Raw genomic sequence first — 22,250 nt, 5'->3', positions numbered from 1 at the left:
TCTGCCCACCTCTCAAGGCTGACTGTCATTAGCAGGAGACTGGCCATTGTCACAAAGAAGAGGATACCCTCCCAGGAGACAGCAATGAAGAGCACAGAATCATAGAATCCTGACATTGAGTCCTGGATGTCAGCTCACCTCTTCACCTCACTGTTGAGTGGAGGAGGATGAGACCCTGAGAAGAGACTGGTTTACTGAGGCCACATAGCAGCTGTAGCTACATGTTCCTCTCCACCAAACATACATCTTAAGGCAATTGAGAAATCAAGACACATACATGATGTTAAGGATGACATTATGAACCCATAAAAAAGACATGTTAAAGTACTAACACTCGGTATTGGACATATCATCAGGAGAGACCAATAGCTAGCGAAGGACTTCATGTTTGGTAGAGAGTCAGTAAACAATGCAGGAAACTTTCACTGAGATGGCCTGACACAGTAGCTCTTTGACTCAAACATCAACACTTACGGAGATGGTGCAGGACTGGGCAACCTCTCATTCTGTTATACATACATGAGGGCACCATGAGGCAGAGTCCAGGACACCTAACAACATCAGTTATCATAAAGTCATGTTGAGTAGGGTGGGCCCTAATCCAATCTGAGTGCTTGTTAAGTGCCACTGAGTTAGTTCCAACTCATAGCAACCCTGCATAAGGCTTCCAAGGAGTGGCTGGTGACTTAGAACCGCCAACCTTGTGGTGCAAACCAACCTTGTGGTCCAGTGCTTATCCTACAGTCTCATACCAGGACTCCATCTGAGTGGTAGCCTTACAAAAGAGAAAGACAGACAGAAGAAAGACAGCCATGTGAAGATGTATCTACAAGTCAAGGAGCAACTCCATGAGTGGAAACAACAACAGATGGTCCTCTAGAGACTTATGCAGGAAGCACATATTGATTTGATTTCCTGCCTTCAGAACCGTGAGGCAATACATTGCCATTCTTATGTTACCCAGTTTGTGGTATTTTGATATAGTAGTAGTAGTAGTAAAGTGCTGTCAAGTTGATTCTGACCCATAGTGACCCTGTATAGGGTTTCCAAGGAGCAGCTGGTGAGCTTGAACCACCAACCTTGCAGTTCAAATGACTTTGCAGTTTGATGCATTAGCCCACAGTGCCACACCAGGACTATGGTGGTGGTGGCTGTGTGCCACAGAGCCAGTTCCGACTCATAGCGACCCTGTACAGGGTTTCCGAGGCTGTAAATTTTTATGGGAGCAGAAAGCCTCATCTTTCTCCCGCGGAACAGCTGGTAGTTTTGAACTGGTGACCTTGAGGTTCACAGCCTGATTCGTAACCACTACGCTACCAGAGCTCCTTCACCAGGACTACAGCATCCCTAAAAAACTAATACTCATGCCAACAAAATAAAAAGTGAGATGCAGGTCCTAAGGACAAATTTCTAGAAGAATGACTTTTCTACAAGGGTGTAATGAGGATTTAATTTTTAATTGAGAACTAAAAAAAAAAAAAAAAAAACCACACCAATACATGTGTGGCTTAGTGTGTCATCCATTTCAGATGGCTCCTTAAACAGCCATCATGTCCAAATTTGCTTCTGTTTTCTCTCCTACTAGGCTTTCTGCAGCCCTCTCTCAAAGTGTTTTCACATCTATTATCTCATTTTTATTCTCACAAGGGGCCTTTATAGGAGGAGACAGAAATAGGATTGTTTGACCTCTATTACGAGTCTGCACTCAACTCCAAAGACGCATTTGCTGACGCTCCTGGGACGTAAAGTCAGCCCACAGCTCCACACACTTGGAAAGTCAGCCCTGGTGCCTGGGGAAGGAGCAACCTATGCCCAACTGGAGCCACAGGGAACAGCTCCCTTCCGGCCTCACCCCTCCTGCAATCACTGTGTCCCCAGGGCTGGGGTCAGCATGGCAGCAGTTGATAGTACCGAGTATTCATGGTTTCCATACTTACTGCAGAGCTCTTATATGTTTTCCCAAACAACTCCATGACAATGGGATTAATTTTATCTCAAGTTTTCAGAAGAGTAAATCAAAGACCAGAGAGGCAATGTGCCAACATCACTCAGAAAGAAGGTGAGAACGCCAGGCTCATGGTCCCCTAGTAAACACTGGTGGGAGAGTTGGAGGCATATTCCAGGCCTGAGTTCACAGTGGGGAGTCTCCTTCTGCCCAGGTCTGAGACTCTGGCATTGGCCACAGGGCGAGAAGGCCCAGGACAACAGGAACCTGTAGAGATCTGTCGGCACTGATGAGCAAGGGCGGAAAGCTGCTGCTCAGGCTGTCCCTGGGCATTATGGACCTTTCTGACTGACTTTCAAGATCAAGCAAATCAAGACCTGAAGCTAACCGGGAACATTATTTATCATTGTAAAACAAAACACAGAAAACCTAGGAAGAGACCAGAAAAGCCTCCCATAATCTGGGGCTTTCTTTAAAGAAAGAAGAAGAAGAAAAAAAAATATTTATGTGTGTGTGTGTGCTGTTGTTAACAGACATCGCGTCAGTTCTGACTCATAGCCACGCTGTATAGGGTTTCCAAGGAGCAGCTGGCATGTTTGAACCACTGACCTTGTAGCAGCTGGTAAGTTTGAACCACTGACCTGGTGGTTCAAATCAACCTTGTGGTCAATGAGAATGTTGTTGTTAAGTACCATCGAGTCAGTTCCAACTCAAAGCAACCCTGTATAGGGTTTCCAAGGAGTGGCTGGTAAGTTTGAACTGCTGACCTTGCAGTTCAAAATGACCTTGCGGTCCAGTGCTTATCCTACAGCGCCACACCAGGACTCCCTTAATGAGAATAGTGGCATGGAAGGTCAGTTCCCTTTTCTGTGGTATTGTCTTCTCCAGGATCTCAGCCCTTCTACTCCTCTCTGCCTGGAATCCGTGGCTCTCCTGCTTTAGCCATTCTTTAGCACTAATCACCAAGGGGAAACCGGCAGTGTGTGGTGGGCTCACACAAACGCCTTTCCCTTCTCTCTGAGATCCTGGCCCCTGGAGTCTTGGCTCTTTCTCAGTGCCTTTGAGCAGCTGGGGTTTTTTTTGTTGTTGTTTCTTTTTTTTTTTAATCCACCCTTTATCATTGTTTTTGGCTGAGGGACTGGTCTAGCTGAAGTTGAACATGAATTTTTAAATTTTTGAACAGCTAACAGGGGACATAGATTAAAATTATAAAGGTATGAAAAGGGTCTATCATGAAAAGTGAGCCTTCTTCCATCCATTTCCCAGCCACCCAGTTCCCACAGACAACCATTATTGTCTTCTTTGTGTATCCTTCTAGAAAGATTCTGTTTCTTTACAGACATGGAGCGCTGTGACTCTGTAGGATAATAAACTGGACCATAAGGTCAGTCTGAACAGCAAGGTCAGCAGTTCAAACTCACCAGCCACTCCTAGGAAACCCTATTCAGGGTCGCTAAGAGTTGGATTTGACTCGAAGGCACTTAACAACAAGATTCTCATTGAGGACTCCTGGTGTGGTGCCGCAGGTTCAGTACTAGACTGTGAATGACAAGGTCAACAGTTCAAACCCACCAGCTGCTCCTCGGAAACCCTATACAGGGTTGCTATGGGTCTGAGTCAACTTGCTAGCACTTAACAAAAAATTCTCCTTGATGTCAGCATTGGAGGCTCAGTGGTAGGGTTCTCCTTTTCCAGGAGGCAGGAGTTCAATTCTCAGCCAATGACCTCAAGTGCAGCTCCCACCTGTCTGTCAGCGGAGGCTTAGTATCAGCCATGGTGCTGAAAGCAGAGCTTCCAAATGAAGACAGACTAGAACGAGAGGGCCAGTGATCTACTTCTAAAGATTAATCAGTGAGAACCTTATGGATCACAAGAGGTCCAATCTGCAATAATCATGGGGTGACACAGGACCAACCAGCATTTCATTTCATTATTGTGCATCGGGTCACCATGAGTGGGACCAACTCCAAAGCACTTATCAACAATTCCCTGGTGCCATGGGATAAAGCACTGGACTGCAAGGTTGGTTTGAACCACAAGGTCAGCGGTTCAGATTCACCAGCCGCTCCTTGGAAACTCTATATAGGGTTGCTATGAATCAGAACCAACCTGACGACACCTAACAACAACAAGCTGAAGAAGGATTCCTGTTGTGTTGTTGCAGGATCAGCAGTGGACTGCAAACCACAGGTGGGACGTTCAAACACACCAGCTGCTCCTTGTAAACTCTAAACAGGGTTGCTGTGACTTGGAATGAACTGTATAGCATTTAACCACAACAAGCTGAAAGGAAGGAGTATTGGTGGTGCTAAGGGTTAGGCATTACGCTGCTCAGGGTTGGTAGTTCAATCCCACCAGGCACTCTTTGGGAGAATGACGAGGCTGTCTGCTCCCATACAGATTTACAGTTTCTTAGAAACCCTATATAGTATGGATCACTTACTGGCAATGGTGTTTTGAAGCTGAAGGGAACAAGAGACCAGAAACCAAGCAGGAAATGATCCGTCCCTACTCTAACTACTTGCTGGAAGAAAAGTAAATTCTCTCTGGTGAAAAGTAACATCATTCAGAACTGCTACAATTTTCGTACACAATATCCAATATCTCAGCAGAAAAGCCCCAGAAATCAACAGAAAAAAACCAGACCTGTTGGTACTTCAGATATTACAGTGGCCAGTCAGGGACTTTAAAATGCAGTGAAACTTGTCAGAATCAGAACTTGATGGGACAGGCTTGTTACTCCAGGTCTTTTCTACCATTCTCTGTTGTTGTTAAGTGTTGTCAAGTCAGTTCCAACTCATAGCAACCCACTACAGGGTTTCTGAGGAGCAGCTGGTGAGCTTGACCATTCTCTATTAGTAGAAATTATTTATATTTTCCTTCTCTGATAGGTTTCTGCCTTACTCAGATCCTAGCTCTTACCATAAATATAAAATATGTTTTAAAAAAAAGATGGCAAAATGGGAGAATTAACCAGAGAACTAGGATCTTTTTTTTTTTTTTTTAATTCTATAACAGAAAGAACTACAATGCCTGAAATTAAGGATTCAATAAAAGAGTTGAAACATAGATTTGACAAAACAGAAGAAGAGAAGACTAGTAAACTGGAAGTTAGGTCAGTAAACAAAATTCCAGTCTTGAAGTACACAAAGAAGATACAGGAAAAAATTATGACTCATGGAACATGGTTCAAAGGCTAACAAAAGTCTAGAAAGTTCCAAAAAGAAAGGCGAGAATAGTGCTGGAGCAATAAAAAGATACTGGCTGAAAATCTGCAAAATCTGATGAAGCATATCTAGTCATCAATTCAAGGAGCTCTACAAAGAAAACTCCTAGGCACATCACTGCAAAACTGCTGAAAACCAAAGGCAAAGAGAAAGCTGTTTATGCAAACAAAGGAAAAAAAGTGTGCACTGACTTTCAGAGGGGTAGCCATACTCCTGACAGCACTATTTCAGCGGGCTTGATGGAGACCAGTGGCCACGGATGACACCTTCTCACTTGGGGCTGAAAGTGAAAGCCTGGCAACCCAGCTCTACATCCAGTCAAACTTTTCTTTCATGAGCCAATATCTAAGGTGCCACTCTTGGTCTCTCCCTGTCCGATGGAAAGAAAAGTGATGAAAATCGAAGACATGTGGAAACAATTAGTCTAATGGATTACTGAACATCAGTCTTCATGACTCTGAGGCCAGAAGAATTAGATGGCGCCTGGCTACCACTACCAACTACTCTGAAAGGGATCCCATTAGAAGGTCCTGGAGAGAGAGGCAGAAAAATGTGGAACAAAACTTAATATCATAAAAGAGATCCAACTTACTGGTTTGGTGAAGACTGGTAGGATTCCAGTGACTATAGCAGCTCTTGGTCACCCTACAGGTATAGAACTGAACTCTCCCCTGTGACTTGATTTTCAGTCAAACAACCGATAGAATGATAACACTACTGGGGTAGCAAACCTCAGACTATTAAACCATTTGAGAGCAAAAGGGCAGCATTCACCGAAAGGTACAGTTCAAAAGGGTTTAGAAAGGAGGAATGGGAATAGGAAACACAGAGAGGAAGTAGGATAAGTGATCAGACTGCAATCAGTGCGGTGAAACCAAATGTATATGAATTGTTGAATGTAAAACTCTATTCTGTAAACCACCCAATTCACAATAAAAAGTGTAAAAAAAAAAGTTTTTCAAAAATCAAAAGAAATTAAATACAGTTGTAGACAATTGGAAAGACCTTCAATGCCAGCTGACCCATACAGAAACTGTAAAGACAAGTTTTCCAGAAGAAAGCTGTAATAAAATGATGAAATGGAGGACAGCTGAGAGAATAAAAAATGTGGGTAAATACTAACTGTATAAGATAGTAACAATAATGTCTTGTGAGGCTTAAAATGTGATGAATTAAATACATTAAGACAAAGCCCTTCCACTTAGCCCAGGCCTGCCTCCTGGGTTGGGTGTCAGTTCAGCTGGTGCGAGCTGGGCAGAAAATGCCGGGTAGCACCCATGAACTAACTGTGGCACCTCCTGAAGTGCCCCAGGTCTTGGATTCCCCAAGGGGTGGGCTTCTTGGTGGGCCCCAAGCTCCTTGAGCTAGACTGCCCAGAGGGAGGATGTGGGCCCTGGGCACTGGAAGGAGGGCATCCTGGCCTGTCCACTGCAGCCTGCCCTTCATTGTCTCCAAGTTTCATAGGTTACAAAACACGGCTGCCTGTTTCTCATTTACCCTCAAGAAATCCTGCAGGACAAGTGTCAACAGCTCCACTTTGCAGATGAGGAAAGTGAGGAAAAAGTAGATAACTTCCGTAAGATGGCAACACACCCAGGGTGGAAACCAGGGCCTTCCTCACCACACCAGGAAGTGCCATCTGCCAAGCACTGTTCGACGTGATTGCAGCTGTCCTGGATTACACACTGAGACAGACAAGATCAACACAGATCGATACGCTGAAAACTGCCTGGCTAAGCAGATACATGCATTTTCTTTATGCTAGGAATCGATCTCTCATGCTATGAAACATCAGCTCCAAGTGAGAAACAAGGCAGTATAGAATTGAGAAACTGAAGAACACCCTTCAACGGACGCCATAAAGCTAGGATAGCAGGATTCTATTCAAAGCATTCAAAGCAGCAGCAACACCTAGTTGGGCAAGGAGAAGGGGGCATATAGGATGAATAGCTAAGACTGGGCCTGTAATCAGAATGGAAGTCAGGAAAACTCCCCTCTAAAAATCTTCCTTGTGTAAGAGATGAGTATGAAGAAGTTTCTAGATCTCACTGACAAATAGATTAAAACAATTCCAGGACAGAGGAAACTGAAATCCATCAGCCTTCAATGCACTGTTTAGAGAATGTGAAGTCTGCCAGTGGGTTCCCCTCCCAGGCCAAGTTTCCAGAATGGCCCCCAAATTATAGCTCCATTTACCTGACTGAGAGGGCCTATGAAAACAGCAATTTAGTGAGTCTGGAACAAGTTTAACCCCCTGAACACAAAATGATATAGTTACATGGTTCCCAGATAAGGGGAAGAAATATATATTTTCAATCTACTGGAGTTTGTTTTTAAAGGGGAAGGAAATCTATGGATAATAAGAAATTAGTGTATGTAAATTCTGGAGGCCATCAAAACATGGTGGTTGTTATGTGCCATGGATTTGGTTCCGACTCATAGCGACCCTGTACAGGGTTTTCCGAGGCTGTAAATCTTTACGGGAGCAGAAAGCCTCATCTTTCTCCAGTGGAACAGCTGGTAGTTTCGAACTGCTAACCCTGAGACTAGCAGCCCAATTTGTAATCACTACGCTACCAGAGTTCCTTTGAGCTAAATCCAGATCAAATATTATTTAAGACTGAGTCACATGAGAAGAGCCCTGGTGGCAAAGTGCTTAAGTTTTGGCATTTAAAGTTCAGTGGTTCAAACCCACCAGCAGTTCCATAGAAAAGGGACATGACAGATTCCAAAAAGATTATAGCCTTGGACAGTCAATGGGGTGGTTCTATGTCCTATAGTGTCTCTGTGAGTCAGAATCATCTCATTGGCAATGATTTCTTGGTTGCTGTTTTTTAGTTTAGTCACACGAGAACTGGGTTGTGGATTAGGCTGGATTAAAGCCAGTAAACAAAGTACAGGGACAGGGAGGCACGTCTCTAGATAGAAGAATGTAAGCAGTGGGGCCCAAGAGATTGGGCTGGATTTACTTCTTCATAAATGACTAAGAACAGGAAGTAAGTGGGGAGATTCCCCTGTATGGGAAGGAAATGTAGTGATCCTGGGTGGGGGTGTGAGGTTCCTGGGACTTCTCTCAGGACCCCTGAAGCCATGGGATGGGCCAAGACCCCACCTGTCTTGCAGAAGCCTGACCTCCTGCACCAAGAGGGCTCTGACTTCACAGTAAGCACACAGTGAGAATCTGAGACTGCAATGAAAAGAGTAGCAGAAGTTGCCAGAAAAGGACTAACACAAAGTGAAGTCTGTGAGAAAAATAATTTAAATAAATGAATAGAAAGTTTTCACCTGCGGAAGGAACACAGAAAATGACTGCTGCCTTGTCAGGCAATGTGATTCTTTGAAGAGCTAAGTTTTAAATGAAAACATAACAAAGACAGAGGGAAGGTTTCGGTCAAGCACAGGGAAGATGGTTTGGGAGTGAATTTTGAACAAGAGAGGCTGACAAGTCGTAGAAGCTTGCTGAAGTCCAGAAGGTTTCCTCCCACAATGTGTTCAGGAGGTCAGCTTTTGTATCCCTGGGACTGCTGCACTGGGCACCTCTCCCTACTGACAGGCCCTTCCTCCCTGGTCAGAACTGGTCAGAACTGGTCCAGGCCTACACTGCCCAGAAACAGCCTTACCTGCTGCTGACTCTGCTCCTCCAGGTTCATCTTCACCTCCAGTGACTGGCGGGCCTCCAGGAAGGCCTTGCGGTGCTTGCGGTCTGCCATGTAGTAGGACATGACGCCCACAATGATGGAGCACAGGTAGAGGAAGATGTTGGCCAGGATCTGGACCCCAAGAGAAGAGAAAAGGACAATGGTGAAGGCAGGCTGACAAGACAGGGACTGGAGGAGTGGGCAGTGACCAAAATCAATCCCCAAGATTACTGGGGCCCAGGGAGGACCCTAGCAAAGCCTGGTACCTTGATTGAATAGGGGAGGTCCCTGGGGCAGACCCTCTCCCACTCACCATGAGTGGCTGAGGCCTACCCAAGGCATGGTTCCAGGTTCACCTGAAGTCACAGAGGTTCTGAGCCTCAGGGTGAAGGCCTGCAAGGCTGGCTAAGGGGTTGCTGTTCACCTTGGCTGCTCCTCACCTTAACCAAACTAGCCAATCCCCCACCTGGGAGACCTGCAGTCTCTCAGTTACCTATTCATTTGTTTACATGTTCAACTAACATTGACTGAGCACCATGGTGTGGTGTTGAATGATCAGCACTGGACTGTGAACTACAAGGTTGGCAGTTCAAACTCACCAGCTGCGGAGCCTCAGTAACCTAATACAGGGTTGCTACAAGTCGAAACTGACTTGATGGCACTTAACAACAACAATGTGCTCTTAGAAACTATGTTTATTAGTTGCAGACGAGGTGTGAGGGGGGCATATGTAGTGGATTGAGTGGTCTCCCCCCACAAATATTTGTGTTAAAAGTCCTAATCCTCATCTCTGTAAATATGACAGGTTGGAAATAATTTTTCTTTTGTTAATGATGACCAGAGTTAAGGTTAGACCTAAAAACATTGGACTGCTAACCACATGTCGGTGGTTCAAACCTACCAGTCACTCCTTGGAAGCCTCATACAGGGTCTCTATGAGCTGGAACAGACTTGACGGTACTTAACAACAAACTTAATCAGATAACTTTATCTGCCAATGAGGCCTGGTAGAAAAGAGGTGTCTAATAAAAATAATAGAGTTCTGGTGTGGCACTGTAGGCTAAACACTGGACTGCTAATCACAACTTTGGCAGTTCAAACTCACCAGCTATTTCTCGGAATCCCTATGCAAGGTCGCTATGAGTCGGAACTGATTTGACGGCACTTGATGACAACAATAAAAAGAGTACAGTAGACGAAGAAACCCACACAAGAGGAAGACAAAGAACACTAAAGTGCCGACACCAGACACTAGGAGAGAAGCCACAGTAGGAATCAGCATGGAGAGGACCCGGACTTGGACCTCTAGTATCCAAAACCATGAGAAAATAAGTTTCTATTTTTCAAAGCTAGTAGGTAACTAAGACAGCATGCAAAACCCAGATCCTAGCAGCCCGAAATGTGTAATTCTGAAAGCTGCAGAACATGTGGAATGCCACAGGCGATCTGAGGAGGAGGGCCTGGCTGACTTAGATGTCACAACGCTGCCTTTTATATGTACCACGGGTTTAGAGGTTCCTGGAATTCACAAGCATTCTCTCAACCAAATTCACCTGCCAGCTGGGAGATTCAGTCAGTGTCAGAACTCAGGGTTCCTGACAACCACCTGAAGTTGCAAGAAGGGGAGGTGGGGCTGTGGGACCGCAAGTTTGCCCCCTGCTGCAAGCTCATTACATTTGGCACAAAGGGCTGCTTGGGGTATCCTGAGCACCCAAACCAAGCCTGAGGTCTTGGCTTTGGTGGTTCCAGTCTCCGACGAGTCTCCATTTGGGCTAGACCAGGACTAATTCCTCCCACTTCTTCAAAACTACTTGAGGCTAGCCTTCTCCCACAAAGCCTACTCCTTAGTCTGGTTCCTTCCCACTTCCAGCTGAGACCCTGTTGGCCTCCCTCCCCCGACTCCCTGAGGACAAAAATCCCCCTGTTGGGTATGGACAGGAGTGGCAGGGAGAAAGAAAGAAGAATTTCTGAGATTCTGGCCCTAAGGGCAGTAAAGGTTGCCCCAAGAGAGTATTAGGAATGTTTGACTCTGGACATTCTAGGGCATGGAAGTCAATTTTAGATTTTTAAGACGCTGTTAAGGAGCCCTTGGCGATGCTGGAGGATAATCATTGGACTGTTAATCAGGTCAGCGATTCAAGTCCACCAGCTGCTCTGAAGGAGTTAGATGAGGCTATGTGCTCCATAAAGACTTTGAAACCCTAAGTCCTACTCTGTCTGACAGGGTCGTTAAGAGCTGGAATTGACTGGACAGCAGTGGGTCATTGTTGTTTGACTAAATATCACATACAAGTAAAATTTTACTTAAGATAACTTAAAACAGTGGCAGCAGTACATCGACTGGGAGCTGCCAAAAATTCAAGCTGGATTCAGAAGAGGATATGGAATGAGAGATGTAATTCCTGATATAAGATGTATCATGGCTGAAAGCAGAGAATACCAGTAAGATGTGTACTGTGTTTTACTGACTATGAAAAGGCATTAGACTGCAAGGCTCACAGGGTTAGTTGACAAGGTTAGGTTGGTATCCCATATGTCCACAAGGGGACCTGGCGAGGGGTGCCACACCACAGCATTCTGCCAAAGCCACACAGCATCCAGGTAGAGCAGCTACCTGGGCTGAGAGTCTCTGGGCCTATAGGGCTCTGGAGGACGGATGAAAACCTATATATAGAGGCAGAGGCCAACTGGAAACCAAGCTTCTGGGCTCTACTGCTGCACATATGGGTGTGACTGAACACCAGACTACAGACTAAGAGTTGTTATTAAGTACTGTGGAGTCGGTTCCAACTCATAACGACTCTGTATAGGGTTTCTGAGGAGCAACTGATGGTTTTGAACTGCTGCCCCTGTGGTCTGCAGTCTAGTGCTGATCCTATGGCGCCACACCAGGAGTCCAAAAGGACAAGGGTATTTCTAAATTAGCCCTGGCTTCACAGTGTGCTAAGGAAGGGTTCTGAGCTCTGGAATCTTTCTTCTCTCTCCAGCTCCAAGCCTTGCCTGGCCACCTCCTGGAGATGTTTCTGCAAAGTGTAAACTGCTGATCTTGTGTCAAGAGAGACTTGGTTTTCACCCACTGGGACATCTACCTAAGCACAGACCCGAGGAATAGTCAGAAAGCAGTGTAGTGAACAGACTTCAAAGCTGACCACAACCGAAGATGATAGCCCAAAGACGGTGACAGGACTGATGACTGAGGCAGGACACAGTTTCTTTCACTGGACTGGATTTTAAAATAAAGTCCACTTTTTCACTCTGTAGACACAGTAATAAAATCTAAGGCCTGGACATGGGCTCTGCCCTCACTAGCTGGTGACCTCCAGGTCAGTTGGCTTCTCTGAGCTCAGTCCCTCAGATGGCTGAGGCATGGACTGGCTTACCACTCAGGTTTCTGTATCCCTCACCCTGTGTGGTCCTCAGTGGGCCTCACTTCTAAGGGCAGAGGCTGGCCTTAGAGACAACTTGTTCCAGAAAAGTCTGGACATGGCCAGACTGGAGAAGCGAGAGGTGGGCTAGTTCCTAGGTGGGACAGAGTCATGTTGCCCCCATTCACCTACCCAAGGGTTCCTTGAGTCAGAGCCGCATCCCCTACCCGACCTGCACCGTCAGCTGATATCCAGCCTCAAAAAGCCTGGTTACCAGGGTGTAGAGGCTGCACTCTAGAGTCACGTGAGCCGTGGAGGTCTCATCTATGCCAGGAAATTCCTCCCTTGTCTCCTGTGGGCACAATTGTGTGTAGGCAATTATCCCAGGAGTCCCAGACCTTGGGTTTCTTTATTGTTGCTGTTATGTGCTGTGGAGTCGGTTCTGACTCATAGTGACCCTGTACAGAGTTTCTGAGGCTATAAATCTGACTGTGAGATTAGCAGCCCAATTCGTAACCACTATGCTACTAGAGCTCCACTGGGGTAGTGCTCCCCCAATTCTCTGAATTTACCTCAATGGAGAGGGGACGCTGTTGCTTCTCTTTCACCAGGACAGCCTCTCACTCTCATGGAACAATGGCTCACAGAGAAAGCCTCAAGAGAAGTTGAGCAGCCCTCTCCATCCCCAGTGGAGAGAAGTGGAGGAGTGAAGGAGTCCAAGCCAAGGCTAGTGTGCCCTGGGAGGTTTGTGTCAGCCTCCAAGTCTGGGGTACAAGCCCAATAGGGTGATGCTGTCAAGCTGAGGGAATTTTAAGCAGGAAGGTGCCCCAGTGGTGGGAAGGGCTCTCAAAACTCACACATCACAAGCTCCTGGGAGTAGTGCTGACATACCCAGGCCTGGCTCCCTCCAGAAGTGCTGATGTAACTGGATGGGTAGATGCAGGTGGAGGGAATTTGTAAACACTCCCAACAGGGATGCTATATGCAGCCAGGGCTGGGAACCCCTGGCCTCAGTTTCCCTGCCCTTATCTCACCTCAGCATCACAACCATTATGGCTTAGGCATGTGCTCGCACGCTGAAAGCATCATCACCTTTAAACTGTAAACCCAGCTGTGAGGTAGGTAACATTATTCCCAAATTACAAATGCAGGAATTGATGTTTGCGAAACCTCACCACTAGAGGGCTGGGTCTCTTCTTGCACTCTTATCCTATTATTCTATGGACCAAACCCAACCCTAAAAGCACTCCTCAGTTAATCAACTTACATATGTATAGCTCCACCTTTTGTTGTTATTCAGTGCCAAGAAATTGGTTTCAACTCATAGCAACTCCACATAGAATTTCCAAGGAGCAGCTGGTGGGTTTGAACTGCTGAAATTGTGGTTAGCAGTCCAAGGGAGGATAGTCAGTCGATTCAATGCCGTGGAGTCTGCTCCAACTCACAGTGACCCTGTATGAGGTTTATGAGGCTGTAAATCTTTACAGGAGCAGAAAGCCTCATCTTTCTCCCATGGTATGACTGGTAGTTTTGAACTTCTGAGTTTGAGGTCAGCAGCCCAACTTGTAACCACTACACTACAAGAGTGGCTGCTGAGCTTGAACTGCCAACCTTGCAGTTCAAACCAACTTTGCAGTCCAGCGCATTAACCTACAGTGCCAGAGCTCCTTAGGGGGTGGGTATTAGACATTTTAATTTAAAAATTAAAGTGATGATACTAGCCACAGTAAGGGGCTGCACACTTTTAAAATCTGAAACAAAAAGATTGTCCACAGATTTTATGCACGCCAGTGGTCAGGACTGCTAAACTCTTAAAACATGGAAAGTTCCTCTTTCTCATTTAAAAATGTATGTCCACTTAGCAAACTGATGTGTTCAAGATAGGTTTAAAGAGAGGAGTTTTGTCAGTACCACAGTACTGGTGCTGAGGATCGCTGTGATGATAACCCATCCCTCGAAGACCCCATGGACGGGAAGCAGGCTAGGAACCAGGCAAGTGCCCCTTGGGGGATCTCATAGTGATGGGGGCACGGGGTGCTGTCATTTCTTATAAAATGCATCAGAAGTTATTGCTCCTCACTGTCATTTAGCCAAAAACCCTCCACTGTCATGTCAATTCCAACTCATTGGTGTTAAGTGCCATCAAGTTGGTTCTGACTCACAGTGACCTTGTATAGGGTTTCCCAGGAGAGGTTGGTAGGTTTGAACAGCTGACCTGTTGGTCAGCAGTCCAATGCCTAGTCCACAGTGCGATTGTCTTTTGAGAACTCAGGGGGGAAAGTAGGCCACAAGGGAACAGTTGAACCCTAGTGACAATTTGAAATGCTCCCTCAGGTCACTATGACAACCAAGTTTCTCCAAACAGTTTCCACCCCAGGGTAAGAAGGTGGTGGAGGGATTCCTCTCCACTTCCTACAGAGCACTTGTCATCGTGGGCTCCCCACCATTGGGGCCTACACTCTGTGAGGGCTTCCTGGGAGCAGACCAAGCACAGCAGTGTGGGCCTGCCCATAGCTCACCCTCCTGCAGGTGTCACTTCCACCCTGAAGCCTGCTGTGGCCTCATGCATTCAAACCTTCATGAGGGCCCCAGGTACAGCTCTCCACTGTCCATACTGGTCTTGTCACAATTTGTTGACAGACCTGCTTCCTTTCCCAGAAGGGGCGCCCCATGAAGATGACACTGCTGTCTTTCTGACCCTCTGCCCCCAGAGTCCCTCCCAGCGTAGTCTCTGACCAGGTGCTTAGGAAACCAACAGCTGTTGGGCTGAGGTAGTGAACTCCGGTTCACATACTCCTCACCCACCCGATGACTCCTCACATCTCTGATGAGCAGATGGGAAATTCAGACTTCTAATTACGGGTCTACCACATCCCTGTCCCACCTCATCCCTAAGAGTAAAGAAGAGGAGGGCTCAGCCACTCCCCTGAGCACTAACTATACAGGCTAGGTTGGGTATGGAGGAAAGTGGGAAATACCTGGAGTAGGAGACAAAAGTACAGGGAGCATTCTGAATGGGTGGGGATCACATCCCCTCAGAGAATGAGAAAAATGGGAGTCTATGGAGCACTAAGTTAATGCTTTGATACCACGTTCAGTGAACAACATGCCAAGGAGCTTCACCTCCCTTAGAGATTATTAATGACAAGTTTTTATGACAGCTTCAGCTCTGCGTATATTGTGCGCATGTATGCACACACACACACACACACACACACACACACACACACACACATATACAGGTTCAGTGGCCTGGGCGGGACTATGATCAGCGAGACACTTTCTAAAACTCGGACTCTCACTTCCCAGTGTGCTTTCTGACCAGTGCAGCGGCACCACTGGGGGCGTGTTAAATGAGCTGACTCTTGGGACGTTGCATCTTCACAGGGTTCCTGGGTGGACGCCTCCACCCATGAATAAGAGCCCTGTTTAGGGTGCCCTCTGTAGACTAGCTCTCTCTGCTACCGAGGTGAACAGCTGCAGAGGAGCTCTCTGCTTGGAGATCTTTATTTAAAAGCTTCCTTAATTCTAAAGTTATTTCTTAAAGTTATTTCCTAGAAATAACTTAGTTCAAAATAATTATTGTGTATATGAGTATTTAAAAACAAAAACAAAAAACCCACAATATTTATAAATGAATTAATCTCCCAAGAGGGTAAGCATTCAGACTAAAGCTTCATCTAACCCATGACAATCTGCCAAAATGTTTATAATACCCCATGTTAGAAACACAACCGTGAGAAAATTCCTTCACGAAGTCCTTCCCTCTTGGAATTTTGTGAATCATTATATTCTGCATGTTTTCTAATCAACCATGGGCTGCTCTAAGCAGGGCTTTAAAATGGATATCAGCCCACCAGAAGCTGGTAGGTGGCTCTCTTGCCTAGGATAGCTTTTGGCCTGAGGATTTTAGAATGACCCAGAACGTTCCAGAACTGGGATTGAAAGCTGTTCTTGGTGTAAGTGTCGGCTGCTAACAGTCCTCAGAGACCTTATGATGCTCTGCTGCCCGGAGGGAAGACTGCATTGGAACCTGTCTTCATTAAAACTTACTTAGATGTTTTGGAAAAAATTCTCCAAGGATCTAGGGGGAAGGAGGGTGCAGAGAAGGCATCTCTGAAGGTAGTCAGCCTTCTCCTACCCAAGGAGGCCATCAGAGCCTGGGCACCTCCATACAGCTCAGGTGGGTCACCTGTGCAGGCCCTTGGAGAGGCTGCCTTATGCTCCTGAGGACATGCCCCTTCCCCCAGATGCTCTGTCATATTGTCCTGTTTGAAGACCAGCACAGAATTATCTACATTTACCTACTTCTAGGGGAGCATGGTGGGTCCATAGGAAAAGCACTGGACTGCAAACCACAAGGTCAGTGGTTCCAGCCCACCAGCTGCGCTTCAGGAGAAAGAGGAGAAACTTTCTAGTCCCACAAAGACTTAAAAAGCCTCAGAAACCCTATACAAGGTCACTAGGAGTTGGAACCAACTTGATGGCTCTTAACAACAACAACCATCCTCTAATCTTTTCCGTACTCATTTGTACATTTTCCCAAATAAAAAGCAAGCTCTCTGGGGCCAGGGGCTTTGGGTTGGTTTCACTGCTGTTTCCCCTCCCAGAATGCACCTAGCACAAAGATCACCAATGGTTAGTGATGGACAGAATTCAAGGGTGAAGGAGGTGGAGTTCTGAAGTCAAAACTTTGCTTTGGGTAAATCCCACCTCGATCCAGCACCCTCCTCAAATGCTGTGTGACCTGGAGCAAGTTACTTAATTTCTCTGAGGTTCAGTTTTCTCATCCTCACAATGACCCTAACAGCTGATTCAGTACAATGACAATACACGACACTGCCTAGCATGGGTTGTGGTACAATATCTATGGTCTTAATAACTGAAGAGTGTTATTAAGAAAAGATACTTTCAGAAGGGAGAAGGCAAATTAATACCTAATAACATATTAGCATAATACGTTAATGAGAGTTTACTAGAGGATTCATATGCATTATCTTATTTGCTTGTTACAACAAGCTTCACAACAAGAGGTAGGCAGATAAAGAGACTTGAGGCCCAGAGAAATGAGGTTCCGAGCGCAGAGTGTCTCAGCAGCGCTGATGTTGGAACACAGGTCTCCTTCTTCCAAGTCAGTGTTCATTCTCTACATTATTGTTTAGAAGGCTCAAGGGCAGTTGAACTGTGCAACTTGAAATCATACAGACTTCTAGAATAAGTCTGGGGACTCCGGAGGTAGGTCCTGGAGCCCCTGAGCAGGGAGCGGGGAGGAAGAAACATAAAAGTTTATAGACACTGGGGTGACTCATGAGCTGTCTGGAGTTAACTCTAGGTAACACTATTATGCCCAGAGAGGTTCTGGGACCTCTGAAAACACAATCCTAACTGAAGGTCCAAGGAAGTCCTGGTGTAGCGCTGTGGGATAAAGCATTGGACCCTTAGGCTGGTTTGAACCACAAGCTCAGTGGTTCAAACCAGCTGCTCCTTGGAAGCAGCTATACAGGGTCGCTATGAGTTGGAACTGACTCAATGGCACTTAACAACAATTAAGGTTCAAACTTAGCAGAACTGTGCACCTACCCTCTCAAGCTGGGTATTTGGCAAGTTTCCATCAGGTACTTCAAAAGAAATGGAGCTCAAGAACCTTTCTATATAGATCTAATCCATGCCTCTGCTAAAGGACATTCAACATCCACTCTTCTCCAAATGGGAGAAAACTTCTAGGAAAGGCACTCAGCCTCCTTGACATAAGTTCCTTGGCGATCTCCTGTGTTGCCTGAACAGTTTCTCAGGCTGTGCACTGCGCAGTGCCAGGGGCACCACTCATATAGGCGCTGATATGATAGCTCCCCCAGAGACAGGCTTCTGTGGTCACACTTCCATCTTAGAGCCGGCACTCCCTACCAGGCTCGCTGCACTCATGAGCACATTTTTAAAATAGCATGTTGCCAAGTCTCGGCTTCTCTTCAGCTCTACCGTAACCTTGAGAACAATTTGCACCTGGACCAGAATGAAAGCTCTGGAAAGCAGAACTTGGAGCCAAACTGAGTTCAGCCCAGTCTAGATCAGCCAAACCCAGGCCAACTCATAGATGCACATGAGAGAAAGGTGTATGGGTGTAAGCCACTGAGGTTTGGGTTGTCTGTTAGGCAGTATTAGTTGAAAATAGCTGACTGACACAGGGGGTTCAGGGTTCCGTGAAGTGATGTCATTTAAACTGAGGTATGAATGACAAAGAGAATCCAGCCAGGAGAAAAGTCAAATGAAGAACACCCTGAATAGAGAATATATTAAAACCAAGTTACTGGGACACAAGTCATGAGACCCCCACAGCATGAATTGCATCCTTCTCTCCATGCACTGCCACTGATGCATTTGTGTTTATGTCCCCACTGAGGGCAGGGTGTGTCTCTGACTCAAATTTATAGTGGTCCTGGCACATGGCAAATGCAAGAGCATGAATGGCCACAGCATTAGAAAGAAGCTCAAGGAGCATTCCACTTAAGAAGACAGCCAAAATCTCCAAGTAGGCTGCAGGAATAGTTCTCAGTAGGGTGACCCAGCCCTCCCCAAACCCCTGCCTCCGAGGATATTTGGCAATATCTGGCAACATTTTTGTCACACTTAGTGGAGGTGCTATTGGTATCTAGTAGGTAGAGGCTGGCCAGGGATACTGCTAAACATTCTACAAAGTACAAGACAATCCCCACAACAAAATGTCAGTAGTGCCAATAGTTGAAAACTGTGAAGACAGAGCAATGTCTTCTTGCCTTTTGATTCCTGAGGATCCCCCACTTTATTCTTAAACTTTTTAAACTGAAGAATAATGAACTCTGAAGACAAACACTTGATCAAGCTGATTTACTGGGTTTTATCACTGCAGTGTCTGGGATGCTACTGATGGTTACTGAACATGTTGTTGTTAAGTGCTATTGTTGGGTTTCCAAGGAACAGATGGTGAGCTTGAACTGCCGATCTTGCAGTTTAAACTGATCTTGCAGTCCTGTGCATTAACCACCCTGGTGACATACGCACCCACAATGAAAAGAAGATCCAAATCACAGAGTAAAGATGATTAACATCAGATGGTCTTCTCTCTAGTTTCAAGCAGGAACGGAAACCTAATTTTCAGCATCTGATTCTAAATCAAGGATTATTCACTTCACGTTCATGGGCTGGTTTTGGGCAGTCCTGGTATAGCACTGTAGGTTAACACACTGGACTGCAAGGTGGGTTTGAACTGCAAGGTCGGTGGTTCAAGCTCACCAGCCTCTCCTCGGAAACCCTATACAGGGTCACGATGGGTCAGAACCAACTCAAGGGCACTTAACAACAACAACAACAATGAACTCCTAGAATCAGAGGGGAGATTATGTTTCGCCCTATTCAGGGGAGCAAGTTCATTACTTTCAACAGATCTACAAAAGGGTGTTTACCCCAGATAATGAAGGACCACAAAGCTCCCCATCTCTGGTTGTTGCTTCAGCACAGAAATAGAAAACAACTAACCAAGCATTGTGTCTTATCTTGATGCAAGAGAGACCCATTACTTAAGTGACCTTGGTCTCTTTCTTCAAGCTAAATAATTCCAATTCCACAGGCTAAAGGATTCTATTTTAAAATCTTTTCATCATGTTTGATTTCAGATTCTTCTTTAAAAAGTGGTCAATTCAACTTTATTGAGTTCTCAGTGGGTGGCAGATATTGTACTGGGTCTTGGAGATTAAAAAATGACCTCAAGTCTCCTGGGGATAAAGAAGCTATTGGTAAACAGGAGAAATAAATTAATTCTGAGGAAGACTAGGGCAGGTCAATAAAACACAATTGTGGATTTTCACATATTCTGAAAACATGGAACACACACACGAGGGTGGGTAAAAAATTATCTGAACTCTGGTTCTATTAAAACTCCTGTTCACGTCCACGGCTGATGACAGCATTGAGTGTACACGTAAAGTGATTCTGTTGAATAGATGAGTGACAGCGGATTATGTGGCAAATTATTTGCAAGTCAACCATGACTCTCCATGAAACAATTCATGAAGACTTGGGTTTTGAAAAGTTTCTGTGCTATACATACTGAAACAACTCATAAAAGAGCATAAATAGAAGTATTTGGACATCTGCAAACAAAATTTGGACCGATACTCAAAAGAAAGTAAAAGTTTCTTAAAAAAAAAAAAAAAATCATTACTGATGACAAGACATGGATTCATCACTATGAGCCTGAAAGTAAATGGCAGAGTTTGGAATGGAAACATCCTCAATCGCCGAAGAAAAAAAAAGTTCAAAAGTTGACCATCTCAAGGGCCAGTATTGGAACACTATCAGGAAAAGGTTCAACAATCAACAGTGCTCATACTCACTGAAGAGCTGAAGCCTAAATGTCAAATTAAATGCGGAGGACTGCTATCCAATGTCACTGTGACCTTGCATGACAATGCATGTCCATACACCTCTGCCCACACTGTTGACACTCTGTAAAAACTTCTTTTTGAGGTATTAGAACATCCTCCCCATAGTCCTGATCTTGTTCCATTGGACTGTCACCTGTTTGGTCCCCTTAAAGCAGCCCTTCGAGGATGAAGATTCACTTGTGATGAAGAAGTGAAAACAGCAATGCATTCATCGTACACAGCTCAGTCTAAAATATTTTTTTAATAAGGGAATATGAAAGCTTGTTGACTGACAGACAAAGTGTATTGAAAACCAAGGAAAATAAGTTGAAAATTTGTCTTTTCTAGAAGTTCATTAAAATAAATTCTACAGCCAGAGAGTGAGGATAATTTCTGACTCACCCTAGTACTTCTAACTGATGGCCAACATTAAATAAAGGAGAGGCCAAAAGATAAAGACCTAGCTACCTCTGAAAGTACAGGCCAGTGGTGGTTCACAGTACTAGAAATTTCATCTTCCATGATCCAGTTCGATTCCTGGCCAATGCACTTCATGCAAAGCGACCTCCCATCTGTCAACGGGGCTTGCATGTTGCTGTGATATTTAGCAGTTTCTGTCTGGCAAGCTACTTCTGAAAATCAGCCAATGGAAAACCCTATGATCACAAGTATTCTAACCAGTTGTATGTAGGGTTGCCATGAATAGAAGATCAATTCGACAGTAGCCAACAACCACAACCACCACACTGCCACCTCTGTGGGTAATCTGAATGACAGCTCACATTTCCTGCTCATGTTTCCTTCCTTTTAACCTACTAAAATTTACAGCCTCAGAAACCTTATACAGGATATCCATGAGTCAGTATCGACTCAATGGCACTTAACAACAGCAATAACAACAAGCAATACCAGCAGCATTTAAGGCGTAGATCTCTGTCTTTCTGGAACTGTCTTTGATTGAAATTGAAAATAAATGTTATCAGCCCAAGAAAGAATATACCAAAGTAAGTAAAGAAGTATTGCTATGTGGGTTCCAGTTCATACATGTGCTGGTTTATTCCAAACAAAACATGTTTTAAAATGTTTCTGAGTCAGTGGATGGCTACAGACAAGTTCCCTAGCAGTACGCTTTTCTTAGTCTCATTAGGATGCCTTCAAAAAACAGATCCAAGCAAAACAGTGGCTTCTGAAGGGATCTGCTGGGTCAGTTATATTCAAAGCAGAAAGGTCAGCTCAAAGGTTATGACAATGTTTTCTAGAGACTTCAAAGGGGGTAATCTTAATAGATTTTTCCCAAAGTACTCAGAATGATGATGGGATTTACTAAGAAGAAGTTTTCAGGAAACTAAAAACAACATTGGTGGGAAAAAAAAGTTGTCCCAAAGAATTGTCTCCATCACTACAATGTACCTGCTCATTCTCTGAGGGTAGCAAGAGCTGTCCTTTGAGAATGAAAAACCTTACCCCATCCACACTACAGCACTGATCTTGTCCCTTCAGATGTCTTTTTGTCTCCCAAATGCACAGAACACTTATGAGGAACAAGATTCGAGTCCCTCAAGAATGCCAAAACTTCTGCATTGATGTGGTGTAAATCAAAGTGCAAAATTCTTCAGGGAAGGGCTGAGGGGACAGAAACATCTTCAGAAGTGTGCATTGTTAGAGAACAAACAAGATGG

The 22,250-nt window shown here is 45.1% G+C and overlaps 1 protein-coding gene across 1 annotated transcript in view; it reads right to left on the bottom strand.

The window, feature by feature from the left end:
- The window catches only part of ADCY3 (adenylate cyclase 3), a 123,100-nt gene that overhangs the window by 49,453 nt on the left and 51,397 nt on the right, over positions 1-22,250 (bottom strand). Inside the window, exon 2 of the mRNA XM_006835234.1 lies at positions 8,793-8,942. Coding sequence (XP_006835297.1) covers positions 8,793-8,942 — 150 coding nt within the window. The remainder of the gene's footprint in view (positions 1-8,792; positions 8,943-22,250) is intronic.

This window comes from Chrysochloris asiatica, unplaced genomic scaffold, assembly GCF_000296735.1.
Source record: "Chrysochloris asiatica unplaced genomic scaffold, ChrAsi1.0 scaffold00016, whole genome shotgun sequence".
In the NCBI taxonomy this organism is placed as follows: domain Eukaryota; kingdom Metazoa; phylum Chordata; class Mammalia; order Afrosoricida; family Chrysochloridae; genus Chrysochloris; species Chrysochloris asiatica.
This window is presented reverse-complemented; position numbering and strand designations above follow the sequence as displayed.